The 16,509-nt window shown below is 45.3% G+C and overlaps 1 protein-coding gene across 1 annotated transcript in view; it reads right to left on the bottom strand.

The window, feature by feature from the left end:
* LOC135532230 (laminin subunit alpha-5-like) overlaps nt 1-16,509 on the bottom strand; it is a gene marked incomplete at its 5' end in the record, with an annotated part of 99,364 nt that overhangs the window by 6,749 nt on the left and 76,106 nt on the right. The window contains 7 exons of the mRNA XM_064959822.1: nt 4,702-4,831; nt 6,342-6,506; nt 7,108-7,238; nt 8,860-9,003; nt 10,170-10,302; nt 11,308-11,459; nt 12,119-12,253. Coding sequence (XP_064815894.1) covers nt 4,702-4,831; nt 6,342-6,506; nt 7,108-7,238; nt 8,860-9,003; nt 10,170-10,302; nt 11,308-11,459; nt 12,119-12,253 — 990 coding nt within the window. The remainder of the gene's footprint in view (nt 1-4,701; nt 4,832-6,341; nt 6,507-7,107; nt 7,239-8,859; nt 9,004-10,169; nt 10,303-11,307; nt 11,460-12,118; nt 12,254-16,509) is intronic.

Here is a 16,509-nt window from a genome sequence, read left to right as displayed (position 1 = left end):
CAATCCTACTGGCTGGGGCCGATCCTACTGGCTGGGACCAATCCTACTGGCTGGGACCAATCCTACTGGCTGGGACTAATCCTACTGGTTGGGACAGAAGGCTAATTACATGGCCATGTAAGAGCCTTCAAGCCCCGCCCAAGAGATTGTTTGCGCAACATTCAGGGAACATTTCTTTATTGTTCTTTTTCACAATGGATGGTACAACACATGACCCAATCTGACTCAAACAACTTCTGATTCGGTACATTTTCAGTGGTGGAAGAGACCCTACGGAAATGCTGCAGTGTGTTGTTCTACTGGCTGGGACCATCCTACTGGCTGGTAACATCCTACTGGCTGGGACCATCCTACTGGCTGGGAACATCCTACTGGCCGGGACCATCCTACTGGCTGGGACCATCCTACTGGCTGGGACCATCCTACTGGCTAGGATCAATCCTACTGGCTGGAACAAATCCTACTGGCTGGAACTATCCTACTGGCTGGGATCAATCCTACTGGCTGAGACCATCCTACTGGCTGGGATCAATCCTACTGGCTGGGACCAATCCTACTGGCTGGGACCAATCCTACTGGCTGGGACCAATCCTACTGGCTGGGACTAATCCTATTGGCTGGGATCAATCCTACTGGCTGGGACCATTCCTAATGGCTGGGGCCAATCCTACTGGCTGGGACCAATCCTACTGGCTGGGACCAATCCTACTGGCTGGGACCATTCTACTGGCTGGGACCAATCCTACTGGCTGGGGCCATCCTACTGGCTGGGGCCATCCTACTGGCTGGGGCCATCCTACTGGCTGGGACCATCCTAGGCATGTGTAAAGGTCTCACTGACAGCATCCGACCCATTGGAGAGTGTGAATAGTGTGTCATGTGGAATGAATGTAATCTGGTTGTGTGAGTAAAGCACAGTAATTATAGTAGCTACTGTATGTATAACAGCCTCCATCTTGTGGAGTCGCGCTGAATATCCTGTGAAAGGTTTTAGCTGATTTTGTTTCTATTTGAAAGATGTATTAGACTTCTTTAAAACCTCTTATGGCTGCGATCCCTGTACAGGGATCAATATCGGAGTAAATTTCAGAGTGACGAACAAAAAAATACAACGTCGTAGCATTAAACATTCTTGAAAATGTGTTTTACATCCTTCAAAAGATTAGAATCTTGGTAATCAAACTACGTTTTCCGATTTAAAAATAGCTATTACAGAGAACAAATACCATGCTTTTGTTTGAAAAGAGCGATCAACAAACAACAAAAGAACTTTTTCCGCCATGACAGTTTTTACACATTCACATCTGAAGGTAAAATTATGACTTATTTCTCTGCTTGAGGGTCCCAGTGATCAAATGAAGTGCCGTTTTCATTGATAAAATGTATTTTTATAGCCTAAAACGAAACATTTTGTAAACCGTTTGTGTCGTGAATTCCATCTCTATCAACTTTTTACGGAGCATTTACTAAACAATTGTTTATCTAGTCGTAGTTGGTTTCAGTGCAATCCTCTGGATGTTTGCAACACAGCCAAACGTCATAGTTTTTGTTGCGGGGAGTATTGACCGAAGTGAACTGATTTGAAGACAACGAGCAATGACTTCATTGCGTACCAATAATATTAGCGAAACTTCGTCAATTGACTGTATTGCTGCCCAATGATCACTGATCTTCTTGAAATCTAGCTGGGTAGATAGCCGAAGAGCTGAGTTAAACGCCAGTATGTGATGGTTATGGGTTGGACCACCATCCCTTGTTTGTAAACGCACGCGTAACGAACTTCATTCTCGCCATTGACCATCAGTCACGCTTGTTACGCACAGCAGTGTTTTGGAAAGTAGTATTTTGGAAAGTGTTTTTTCAACGATTTCATTTTTCAACGATTTCATTTATTCATCAGCGAATAAATCAGGAAAAGCGAAGTCCAAGTCTAAGTATACAGAGTTGCACCAGATTATAGAAGAGATTGATCGGGAAAGTGAGACAGGTTTTCGTTTGGGGAATCTTTGAGTATTATGATTCAAACAGTGAGGAGCTGTTTCTGCAAGGACAGGACGTACTTCTGGTGTCCTAATGCCGTTTTATGAAATAAAAAAATACATATATTTATTTGCAATTTGCAATGAAATGTGTGATGAAATGTGTAAAGTACACATTGGCTATAGTCACCTTAGTGACTGTTCCCTCTGCTCTATACAATACATATCTGTTTATTTTATGTGATGATAAAAGGCTCATACAATACAAATATTTATTTTAATGTTTTCTTTCACAGTGATAGCGACTCAGACTGGGAGCCCCCAGTGCCAAGCTGCCCGCTCTACATCTGCCCCCTCTACTCCTTCCTCCAGTGGTGTTCATTTGCCACAGTTCATTACTGCAGGCATGACTGTGCCTCAGGGCCAAAAAACAACAGATTCACAAAATATAAATATTATATGACATTAATGAACAACTTCATAAATACTGAACACGTCGTCGTTATGTTCTGTGTCATCACCTGCACCACTTGTTCAGTTTGCCTCTATTTTACATCAGAAAGAGACTGCTATGGGACATGGCACAGGCAGCAAAATATTGTGTAGAGGACTTCCAAAGGGTCTACCCATTTTTTTTAAATATTTTTTTTCTAATATTTTTTAAACATTTTTACAATTTTTTTGTTGTGTGTTAGAATTGCTTTTTGATATGTTGTATATAGTTATTTGCACTGTTGTATATAGTTATAGGTCATTTCACCAATTCGGCCACTTGGGTACTTTTGGGCAACTTGTGTGGGACACCTGGGTGACTTCATGCTAAATGTCATGTAGCTCACCCATTCCTGAAGTTATCAGTCTGAAACTTTGCACACCTACAGTTGCCCTCTTGTGTTATCCATCAAAATTATCTCCAGCATCCTATCCGACTGTGTGGCTATTATAGTACATGTGAAAGATGATGCTACAACAATAAAAAACAGAAAAGTATGCTCTTTCTTTCTCTTTTCTTCCACCAGATCTACTGTGTTATATTCTCCTACATTCAATTAACATTTCCACAAACTTCAGAATGTTTCCATTCAAATGATACCAAGGATATACATATCCTTGCCTCTGGGGCTGAGCTACAGGCAGTTAGATTAGGGTATGTCTTCAGGCGGAAATTGAGAACAAGGGACGCAGCCATAACAAGTTCTTTGTAGAGTTTGTACTCTGTTCATCAGGCCCAGTTGAGTGAAGATGTCTACTAAACTCTAACTGTGAACTAAATACACAACGAAAAGCATGAGGACACTCGTCCAACATCTCAGTTCAAAATCATGGGTATTAATATGGAGTTAGTCCCCCATTTGCTGCAACAACAGAGGTTGAGGTCAGGGCTCTGTGTAGGCCAGTCAAGTTCTTCAACACCGATCTCAACAAATAATTTCTGTATGGACCTCGCTTTGTGCACGGGGGCATTGTCATGCTGAAACAGGAAAGGGCCTTCCCCAAACTGTTGCCACAAAGTTGGAAGCACAGAATTGTATGCTGTAGTATTAAGATGTCCCTTCACTGGAACTAAGGCGCCCAGCCCGAACTAGCCTAAAGGGGCCTGAACCATGAAAAACAGCCCCAGACCATTATTTCTCCTCCACCAAACATTACAGTTGGCACTATCCATTGGGGCAGGTAGCGTTCTCCTAGCATCCGCCATCCCCAGATTCGTCTGTTGGACTGCCAGATGGTGAAGCGTGATTCATCACTCCAGATAATGCATTTCCTCTGCTTCAGAGTCTAATGGCGCCGAACTTTACACCAGTCCAGCACTGACGTTTGAAACTGACGTTTGGCATGGTGATCTTAGGCTCGTGTGCGGCTGCACGGCCATGGAAACCCATTGAATTTGAAGGGGTGTCCACATAATGTAAAACATGCAGTAGATATACACACAAGAGTATGATGTGCATATAACAATTAACAGTATTTTTCATTATAGTTTGTACTGTTTCCATATCTATTATTTTAATAGTTTAATCACTTTATAATGACAGCGTGTTTTGTCTGTCCTTCTGTTGTATAGGAGTTCATTCTGATTGAAGATCCATGATGGTCATTTTCTTGTCTGTCTATAATCTCTCGTCACAGACTTAGCATCGCGTAGCCGATTCGGGTTCTGAGTGCAGACACTCTGCAGACTACGAAATGTGAGATGAACGCAGGGGTTTGGAGACACTCGATCACACACTCGATCACGCACGCACGCACGCACGCACGCACGCACGCACACACACACACACACACACACTCGATCACACACACACACACACTCGATCACACACACACACACACTCGATCACACACACACACACACACACACACACACACACACACACACACACACACACACACACACACACACACACACACACACACACACACACACACACACACACACACACACACACACACACACACACACACCAGAGGGTGTGGGGCTGCAGTATTATAATACACTATCTTAATGGTGTCAGATATCGAAATAGTGTATATAATGTATTCTAACACTATTTCGATATCTGACACCATTAAGATTCTGTATAATGTATTCTAATACTATCTTAATGGTGTCAGATATAGAAGAGGTACTAGAATACATTATATATTGTGTACCTATGGTGTCAGCTATAGAAGTATCAGTATAATACATTATATATTGTGTATCTATAGCGTCAGGTACCTTAACATGCTTTTGTCGTGGCGGTGTGGCCAGGATGTGTTGAGGTTTATTGGCAGCGGGACAGTCTAGAGGAACGTTGATGTTCTCGTTAGCATTCATCAGATTCATCACCATCTGAGAAGGCTTGTCTCTGTAGAGTACAGTCGTTACAGGGCTGTTAGCCCATTGTCATGGCTACAGTAACAGTTACAGCCCAAGTCACATCTACTCTTAGAGAACTAACTTCTAATCTAGCAGCAGTAGGAGCAGCAACATTGTAATCTATTAGCAGTAGGAGCAGCAACATTGTAATCTAGCAGCAGTAGGAGCAGCAACATTGTAATCTAGCAGCAGTAGGAGCAGCAACATTGTAATCTAGCAGCAGTAGGAGCAGCAACATTGTAATCTAGCAGCAGTAGGAGCAGCAACATTGTAATCTAGCAGCAGTAGGAGCAGCAACATTGTAATCTATTAGCAGTAGGAGCAGCAACATTGTAATCTAGCAGCAGTAGGAGCAGCAACATTGTAATCTAGCAGCAGTAGGAGCAGCAACATTGTAATCTAGCAGTAGGAGCAGCAACATTGTAATCTAGCAGCAGTAGGAGCAGCAACATTGTAATCTAGCAGCAGTAGGAGCAGCAACATTGTAATCTAGCAGTAGGAGCAGCAACATTGTAATCTAGCAGTAGGAGCAGCAACATTGTAATCTAGCAGCAGTAGAAGCAACAACAACATTGTAATCTAGCAGTAGGAGCAGCAACACTGTAATCTAGCAGCAGTAAGAGCAGCAACATTGTAATCTAGCAGCAGGAGCAGCAACATTGTAATCTAGCAGCAGTAAGAGCAGCAACATTGTAATCTAGCAGCAGGAGCAGCAACATTGTAATCTAGCAGTAGGAGCAGCAACATTGTAATCTAGCAGTAGGAGCAGCAACATTGTAATCTAGCAGTAGGAGCAGCAACATTGTAATCTAGCAGTAGTAGAAGCAACAACAACATTGTAATCTAGCAGTAGTAGAAGCAACATTGTAATCTAGCAGTAGTAGAAGCAACAACAACATTGTAATCTAGCAGTAGTAGAAGCAACATTGTAATCTAGCAGTAGGAGCAGCAACATTGTAATCTAGCAGCAGTAAGAGCAGCAACATTGTAATCTAGCAGCAGGAGCAGCAACATTGTAATCTAGCAGCAGTAGGAGCAGCAACATTGTAATCTAGCAGTAGGAGCAGCAACATTGTAATCTAGCAGCAGTAAGAGCAGCAACATTGTAATCTAGCAGCAGGAGCAGCAACATTGTAATCTAGCAGTAGGAGCAGCAACATTGTAATCTAGCAGTAGGAGCAGCAACATTGTAGTCTAGCAGTAGTAGAAGCAACAACAACATTGTAATCTAGCAGTAGTAGAAGCAACATTGTAATCTAGCAGTAGTAAAAGCAACATTGTAACCTAGCAGTAGTAGCAGCAACATTGTAATCTAGCAGCAGGAGCAGCAACATTGTAATCTAGCAGTAGTAGCAGCAACATTGTAATCTAGCAGTAGGAGCAGCAACATTGTAATCTAGCAGTAGTAGCAGCAACATTCAAACTGAAATAAATGCAATCCTCCACAGATCCCTACTTTCTCTGCTCGTTTTGTCCCGGTGTCCCTAACCCCTTCTTACCTCCTGATGAACAGGTTGCTAAGACAGCCGGTGAGGTTGTTGAGGCTGTTGTCAGGTGTCCCTCCCAGGTAGACACCACCAGGTGACAGTGCTGCCTCGCTGCTGCCCCCTCCACGACCCGTATCCCCATTCTTCTCCAGGACGTCGTCCACATAGACACGCAACCTACAGAGACACGCACGCACGCACGCGCGCACACACACACACACACACACACACACACACACACACACACACACACACACACACACACACACACACACACACACACACACACACGCACACACACGACATCAGCAACACCACACCACACACACACACACACACACACACACACACACACACACACACACACACACACACACACACACACACACACACACACACACACACACACACACACACACACGAGACATCAGCAACACCACATATCACACAGATGGGTTTCAAGTTTCATAGCTCTTCCATTCAAAGGAGAGAACATGACTGCATGTTGAACAGAATTTGCCAGTCATCTTACCTGTTGTTGTTGCTGTACAGAGTTACATAATAATCATTTAGTTGGTGGATGGTAAATCCTACCTGTTGTTGTCGCTGTGCAGAGTTACATAACAATAATTTAGTTGGTGGATGGTAAATCCTACCTGTTGTTGTCGCTGTACAGAGTTACATAACAATAATTTAGTTGGTGGATGGTAAATCCTACCTGTTGTTGTTGCTGTACAGTTACATAACAATAATTTAGTTGGTGGATGGTAAATCCTACCTGTTGTTGTTGCTGTACAGTGTTACATAGTGATCGTTGTCATCGTTGTAGGTCTTTTGAGTCTTCACCTCGTTGTCGCCCGCCCTCACTACCACATGACCCTTATCCAGGAACACCTGACATACTCCGTCCTGACGAGAGAGAACACATTACACCACACATTACATCACAATTACATCACACATTACATCACACTCTGTCCTGACGAGAGAGAACACATTACATCACACATTACATCACACTCTGTTCTGACGAGAGAGAACACATTACATCACACATTACATCACACTCTGTACTGATGAGAGAGAACACATTACATCACACTCTGTCCTGACGAGAGAGAACACATTACATCACACTCTGTCCTGACGAAAGAGAACACATTACATCACACTCTGTCCTGATGAGAGAACACATTACATCACACTCTGTCCTGATGAAAGAGAACACATTACATCACACTCTGTCCTGACGAGAGAGAACACATTACATCACACTCTGTCCTGATGAGAGAACACATTACATCACACTCTGTCCTGATGAGAGAGAACACATTACATCACACATTACATCACACTCTGTCCTGACGAGAGAGAACACATTACATCACACATTACATCACACTCTGTCCTGATGAGAGAGAACACATTACATCACACATTATATCACACTCTGTCCTGACGAGAGAGAACACATTACATCACACATTACATCACACTCTGTCCTGACGAGAGAGAACACATTACATCACACATTACATCACACTCTGTTCTGACGAGAGAGAACACATTACATCACACATTACATCACACTCTGTCCTGACAAGAGAGAACACATTACATCACACATTACATCACACTCTGTCCTGACGAGAGAGAACACATTACATCACACTCTGTCCTGACGAGAGAGAACACATTACATCACACTCTGTCCTGACGAGAGAGAACACATTACATCACACTCTGTCCTGATGAGAGAGAACACATTACATCACACTCTGTCCAGATGAGAGAGAACACATTACATCACACTCTGTCCTGACGAGAGAGAACACATTACATCACACTCTGTCCTGATGAGAGAACACATTACATCACACTCTGTCCTGATGAGAGAACACATTACATCACACTCTGTCCTGATGAGAGAGAACACATTACATCACACATTACATCACACTCTGTCCTGATGAGAGAGAACACATTACATCACACTCTGTCCTGACGAGAGAGAACACATTACATCACACATTACATCACACTCTGTCCTGATGAGAGAGAACACATTACATCACACATTATATCACACTCTGTCCTGAAGAGAGAGAACACATTACATCACACTCTGTCCTGATGAGAGAGAACACATCACATCACACTCCGTCCTGACCAGAGAACATATAACATTATAGAACATTATAACCACATATTACAATCAATCACGATCCTGTAACCACAGTGAAGGTAGGGTTAGCATATCCATCCATCTCTAAGAGAAGGAGAGAAAGAGATAGTGGGAGAGAGAGAGAGGGAGAGCGAGTGGGAGAGAGAGAGAGAGGTCAAGAGAGAGGGAGAACAAGAGAGGGCAAGAAACAGAGAGAGGGCAAGAGAGAGGGAGAGCGAGATGGAGAACGAGAGAGAGAGAGCGAGAGGGAGAGAGTGCAAGAGATAGTGGGAGAGAGAGAGAGGGCAAGAGAGAGAGAGAGAGAGAGGGCAAGAGAGAGAGAGAGAGGAAGGGAGAGTATAGTACCTGAGCTTGGTGGTAGAACATGAGTCCGTTCTTCTGGTCAGAGCGGAAGCCAAACCCGGCGTAGAAGTTGTTCCTGAGACCAGGGATGCTGTCTGGAGACAAGTCCAGGTAACTCTGGCCTGAGAAGTGGGCCTCACGAGCCACCTGACACAAAGAGAGATTGAGAAAGATAGAAAGAGAGAAAGGGAGCACGCGAGAGAGAGATGTGTTATACAGTTATCAACTGGCAGCTTCATTAATTAGTACCCGCAGAACACCAGTCTCAACATCAACAGTGAAGAGGCGACTCCGGGATGCTGGCCTTCTAGGCAGAGTTCCTCTGTCCAGTCTCAACGTCAACAGTGAAGAGGAGACTCTGGGATGCTGGCCCTCGAGGCAGAGTTCCTCTGTCCAGTGTCTGTGTTCTTTTACCCATCTTAATCTTTTCTTTTTATTGGACAGTCTGAGATATGGCTTTGTCTTTGCATCTCTGCCTAGAAGGCCAGCATCCCGGAGTCGCCTCTTCACTGTTGATGTTGAGACTGGACAGAGGAACTCTGCCTAGAAGGCCAGCATCCCGGAGTCGCCTCTTCACTGTTGATGTTGAGACTGGTGTTTTGTATTATTTAATGAAGCTGCTGTTGAGGACTTGTGAGGCCTCTGTTTCTCAAACTGGACACTCTAATGTACTTGTCCTCTTGCTCAGTTGTGCACCGGGGCCTCCCACTCCTCTTTCTATGCTGGTTAGAGACAGTTTGCGCTGTTTTGTGAAGGGAGTAGTACACAGCGTTGTACGAGATCTTCAGTTTCTCACATGGAATATCCTTCATGTCTCAGAACAAGAATAGACTGAGGAGTTACAGAAGAAAGGTCTTGGTTTCTGGACATTTTGAGCCTGTAATCGAACCCACAAATGCTGATGCTCCAGATACTCAACTAGTCCAAAGAAGGCCAGTTTTATTGCTTCTTTAATCAGGACAACAGTTTTCAGCTGTGCTAACATAATTGCAAAAGGGTTTTCTAATGATCAATTAGCCTTTATAAAATGATAAACTTGGATTAGCTAACACAACGTGCCATTGGAACACAGGGGTGATGGTTGCTGATAATGGGGCTCTATGTCGAAATTCCATAAAAAATCAATCGTTCCCAGCTACAATAGTCATTTACAACATTAACAATGTCGACACTGCATTTCTGATCAATTTCATGTTATTTTAAAAGGACAAAAGAATGTGCTTTTGCTTTCAAAACCAAGGACATTTCTGAGCGACCCCAAACTTTTGAACAGTAGTGTACATGTGTGTGTGTACATATATATATACACTAACCAGGAGGTCATTGGCACAGCCGTAGCTGACCCCAGAGCTGGGCATCCTCTTCAGGTCGATGTGTGAATTCATGGCCTTGACGTTCCTAAAACAGCCCTTCAGAGAGCCCTGGCGAGGGAACAGGGCCTTCAGGCTGGGAGGAGGGAGACAAATACAATATTATTACGTATATGCCATTCTTAGAGAGGATATTAAGAAACGGATAGTGTGTGTGTGTTTGTGTGTTCCTGTGTGTGTGTGTTTGCGTTCCTGTGTGTGTGTGTTTGCGTTCCTGTGTGTGTGTGTGTCAAATCAAATCAAATTGTATTTGTCACATGCGCATGGTTATCAGATGTTAATGCGAGTGTAGCGAAATGCTTGTGCTTCTAGTTCCGACAATGCAGTAATAACCAACAAGTAATCTAACTAACAATTCCAAAACTAATTTCTTATACACAGTGTAAGGGGATAAAGAATATGTACATAAGGATATGAATGAGTGATGGTGCAGAGCAGCATAGGCAAGATACAGTAGACGGTATCAAGTATAGTATATACATATGAGATGAGTATGCAAACAAAGTGGCATAGTTAAAGTGGCTAGTGATACATGTATTACATAAAGATGCAGTAGATGATATAGAGTACAGTATATACGTATACATATGAGATGAATAATGTAGTGTGTGTGTGTGTGTGTGTGTGTGTGTGTGTGTGTGTACATTACCAGTCAAAAGTTTGGACACACCTACTAATTTTCTACATTGTAGATTTGCGTTTAATGGGACTATCATTTGTTTTTCAACAGGACAATGACTCAAAGGAAAAGTGTTGAAGGAAAAACAGCCAACAAGTCCAGCATATGTGGGAACTCCTTCAAGACTGTTGGAAAAGCATTCCAGGTGAAGATGGTTGAGAGAATGCCAAGAGTGAGCAAAGCTGTCATCAAGGCAAAGGGTGGCTACTTTGAATAATCTCAAATATAAAATATATTTTGATTTGTTTAACACTTTTTTTTGTTACTACATGATTCCATATGTGTTATTTCATAGTTTTGACGTCTTCACTATTATTAAAATAGTCAAAATAAAGAAAAACCCTGGAATGAGTAGGTGTGTCCAAACTTTAGACTGGTACTGTATGTGTGCATGTGTCTAACTTTTCAGGCATCTTGTCCTCTGGTACACCAGCCAGGTAGTAGCTGGCTTCAAGCTTTTGCAGTGGCGTAGTGAAGACGTAGTTGAGCAGGGTTTGGCGGTTGTTCCTCACCACAACACGCGTGGTCGTATCGTAGAGGAGGATGATCTCCAACTACACAGGAACACAAACACCCGAATGTAACAGTCACACAGGAACACAAACACCTGAAAGTAACAGTCACACAGGAACACAAACACCCGAAAGTAACAGTCACACAGGAACACAAACACCTGAACGTAACAGTCACACAGGAACACAAACACCCGAACGTAACAGTCACACAGGAACACAAACACCCGAATGTAACAGTCACGCAGGAACACAAACACCCGAACGTAACAGTCACGCAGGAACACAAACACCCGAAAGTAACAGTCACACAGGAACACAAACACCCGAAAGTAACAGTCACACAAGAACACAAACACCCGAACGTAACAGTCACACAGGAACTTACAACAAAAACACCCGGACGTAACAGTCACACAAGAACACAAACACCCGAACGTAACAGTCACTCTGTAACTTACAACACAAACCCCAAACTTTACAACTTTATTACTTAAAGTAAAATAAACTTAAGAACAGGAAGCTTAGAAATAGCGCACATAGAACACATCTACCGCTTCTTAGACTCGCCTTCAATGAGAATAACAGATCTATAACTCGTATTTCTATGTGAGTTTGGTCAGGTCGCCCCCCCCCCCCATAAAAGTGACATATTGTAGCTTTAACACTGGCTACAGTATAAACAGTATAATGTTTCTTACAGATTTGGGTTCTGCGTCGCTGATCTTGAGGAAAGGGGAGTCTGGATCTTTAGGCTCCAGCTCCTGTAGAGAACCAGTGACGCCATAGAAGACCCTGAGACGTCCCCGACGCACCGCCAAGCTCAGGAACTTCTCCTGGTGGGGTCAAATACACAGACAGGTTAAAACAGGAAGCTACACACAGACAGGTTAAAACAGGAAGCTACACACAGACAGGTTAAAACAGGAAGCTACACACAGACAGGTTAAAACAGGAAGCTACACACAGACAGTTTAAAACATGAAGCTACACACAGACAGGTTAAAACAGGAAGCTACACACAGACAGGTTAAAACAGGAAGCTACACACAGACAGGTTAAAACAGGAAGCTACACACAGACAGTTTAAAACAGGAAGCTACACACAGACAGGTTAAAACAGGAAGCTACACACAGACAGGTTAAAACAGGAAGCTACAGGGCATCAACACACAGACAGGTTAAAACAGGAAGCTACACACAGACAGGTTAAAACAGGAAGCTACACACAGACAGGTTAAAACAGGAAGCTACAGGGCATCAACACACAGACAGGTTAAAACAGGAAGCTACACACAGACAGGTTAAAACAGGAAGCTACACACAGACAGGTTAAAACAGGAAGCTACACACAGACAGGTTAAAACAGGAAGCTACACACAGACAGGTTAAAACAGGAAGCAACAGGGCATCAACACACAGACAGGTTAAAACAGGAAGCTACAGGGCATCAACACACAGACAGGTTAAAACAGGAAGCAACAGGGCATCAATACACAGACAGGTTAAAACAGGAAGCTACAGGGCATCAACACACAGACAGGTTAAAACAGGAAGCAACAGGGCATCAACACACAGACAGGTTAAAACAGGAAGCAACAGGGCATCAATACACAGACAGGTTAAAACAGGAAGCAACAGGGCATCAATACACTGGCGAAGTCCACCTTTCCCTTAAAGTGTGCAGTAGCAAACTTTCTCCCATTGGCTTTTAAATCTGTGACGGGCAGCGTCCAAATGAATCAGGCCCCAGTGTAAACAGTCTGTATTTACAGTGCAGTGTAATACTACACAGCAGTTATTTTGTATACAGCAGTATTGTGTGTCTAAGAAATGTTTCCTCTGGGACATTATTTTTTTTTAAATATAATTATTTTTTAAATATCTATTTTACTAGGCAAGTCAGTTAAGAACAACTTCTTATTTTCAATGACGGCCTGGGAACAGTGGGTTAACTGCCTTGTTCAGGGGCAGAATGACAGATTTTTACCTTGTCAGCTCGGGGATTCGATTTTGCAACCTTTCGGTTACAAGTCCAACGCTCTAACCACTAGGCTACCTGCTCTAACCACTAGACTACCTGCTCTAACCACTAGGCTACCTGCTCTAACCACTAGACTACCTACTCTAACCACTAGACTACCTGCTCTAACCACTAGGCTACCTGCTCTAACCACTAGGCTACCTGCTCTAACCACTAGGCTACCTGCCTCTAACCACTAGGCTACCTGCTCTAACCACTAGGCTACCTGCCTCTAACCACTAGGCTACCTGCTCTAACCACTAGGCTACCTGCATCTAACCACTAGGCTACCTGCCTCTAACCACTAGGCTACCTGCCTCTAACCACTAGGCTACCTGCCTCTAACCACTAGGCTACCTGCCTCTAACCACTAGGCTACCTGCCTCTAACCACTAGACTACCTGCTCTAATCACTAGGCTACCTGCCTCTAACCACTAGGCTACCTGCTCTAACCAATAGACTACCTGCTCTAACCACTAGGCTACCTGCCTCTAACCACTAGGTTACCTGCCTCTAACCACTAGGCTACCTGCCTCTAACCACTAGGCTACCTGCCTCTAACCACTAGACTACCTGCCTCTAACCACTAGACTACCTGCCTCTAACCACTAGGCTACCTGCCTCTAACCACTAGACTACCTGCCTCTAACCACTAGACTACCTGCTCTAACCACTAGGCTACCTGCCTCTAACCACTAGGCTACCTGCTCTAACCACTAGACTACCTGCTTTAACCACTAGGCTACCTGCCTCTAACCACTAGGCTACCTGCTCTAACCACTAGGCTACCTGCTCTAACCACTAGGCTACCTGCCTCTAACCACTAGGCTACCTGCCTCTAACCACTAGGCTACCTGCCTCTAACCACTAGGCTACCTGCCTCTAACCACTAGACTACCTGCCTCTAACCACTAGACTACCTGCTCTAACCACTAGGCTACCTGCCTCTAACCACTAGGCTACCTGCCTCTAACCACTAGGCTACCTGCCTCTAACCACTAGGCTACCTGCCACCCCTACACTCTAACCACTAGGCTACCTGCCGCCCCTACACTCTAACCAATAGGCTACCTGCCACCTCTGCACTCTAACCACTAGGCTACCTGTCACCCCTACACTCTAACCACTAGGCTACCTGCCTCTAACCACTAGGCTACCTGCCTCTAACCACTAGGCTACCTGCCACCCCTACACTCTAACCACTAGGCTACCTGCTGCCCCTACACTCTAACCACTAGGCTACCTGCCTCTAACCACTAGGCTACCTGCCACCCCTACACTCTAACCACTAGGCTACCTGCCGCCTCTACACACTAACCACTAGGCTACCTGCCGCCCCTACACTCTAACCACTAGGCTACCTGCCACCCCTACAATCTAACCACTAGGCTACCTGCCACCCCTACACTCTAACCACTAGGCTACCTGCCGCCCCTACACTCTAACCACTAGGCTACCTGTCACCTATGCACTATAACCACTAGGCTACCTGTCACCCCTACACTCTAACCACTAGGCTACCTGCCACCTCTACACTCTAACCACTAGGCTACCTGCCGCCCCTACACTCTAACCACTAGGCTACCTGCCGCCCCTACACTCTAACCACTAGACTACCTGCCGCCCCTACACTCTAACCACTAGGCTACCTGACACCCCTACACTCTAACCACTAGGCTACCTGCCGCCCCTACACTCTAACCACTAGGCTACCTGCCGCCCCTACACTCTAACCACTAGGCTACCTGCCGCCCCTACACTCTAACCAATAGGCTACCTGCCGCCCCTACACTCTAACCACTAGGCTACCTGCCGCCCCTACACTCTAACCAATAGGCTACCTGCCGCCCCTACACTCTAACCAATAGGCTACCTGCCACCTCTACACTCTAACCACTAGACTACCCTGCCACCCCTACACTCTAACCACTAGGCTACCTGCCGCCCCTACACTCTAACCAATAGGCTACCTGCCGCCCCTACACTCTAACCAATAGGCTACCTGCCACCTCTACACTCTAACCACAAGGCTACCCTGCCACCCCTACACTCTAACCACTAGGCTAGCTGCCGCCCCTAGACTCTAACCAATAGGCTACCTGCCTCCCCTACACTCTGACCAATAGGCTACCTGCCGCCCCTACACTCTAACCAATAGGCTACCTGCCACCTCTACACTCTAACCACTAGGCTACCCTGCCGCCCCTACACTCTAACCACTAGGCTACCTGCCGCCCTACACTCTAACCAATAGGCTACCTGCCGCCCCTACACTCTAACCACTAGGCTACCTGCCGCCCCTACACTCTAACCACTAGGCTACCTGCCGCCCCTACACTCTAACCACTAGGCTACCTGCCGCCCCTACACTCTAACCAATAGGCTACCTGCTGCCCCTACACTCTAACCAATAGGCTACCTGCCGCCCCTACACTCTAACCAATAGGCTACCTGCCACCTCTACACTCTAACCACTAGGCTACCCTGCCGTCCCTACACTCTAACCACTAGGCTACCTGCCGCCCCTACACTCTAACCAATAGGCTACCTGCCGCCCCTACACTCTAACCACTAGGCTACCTGCCGCCCCTACACTCTAACCACTAGGCTACCTGCCGCCCCTACACTCTAACCACTAGGCTACCTGCCGCCCCTACACTCTAACCAATAGGCTACCTGCCGCCCCTACACTCTAACCAATAGGCTACCTGCCGCCCCTACACTCTAACCAATAGGCTACCTGCCGCCCCTACACTCTAACCAATAGGCTAACTGCCACCTCTACACTCTAACCACTAGGCTACCCTGTCACCCCTACACTCTAACCACTAGGCTACCTGCCGCCCCTACACTCTAACCAATAGGCTACCTGCCGCCCCTACACTCTAACCAATAGGCTACCTGCCACCTCTACACTCTAACCACTAGGCTACCCTGCCACCCCTACACTCTAACCACTAGGCTACCTGCCGCCCTTACACTCTAACCAATAGGCTACCTGCCGCCCCTACACTCTAACCAATAGGCTACCTGCCACCTCTACACTCTAACCACTAGGCTACCCTGCC

The sequence above is a fragment of the Oncorhynchus masou genome, unplaced genomic scaffold (assembly GCF_036934945.1).
Source record: "Oncorhynchus masou masou isolate Uvic2021 unplaced genomic scaffold, UVic_Omas_1.1 unplaced_scaffold_1774, whole genome shotgun sequence".
Lineage (NCBI taxonomy): Eukaryota > Metazoa > Chordata > Actinopteri > Salmoniformes > Salmonidae > Oncorhynchus > Oncorhynchus masou.
The sequence above is the reverse complement of the archived record's forward strand: the minus strand, read 5'-3'. Positions and strand labels throughout refer to the sequence as shown.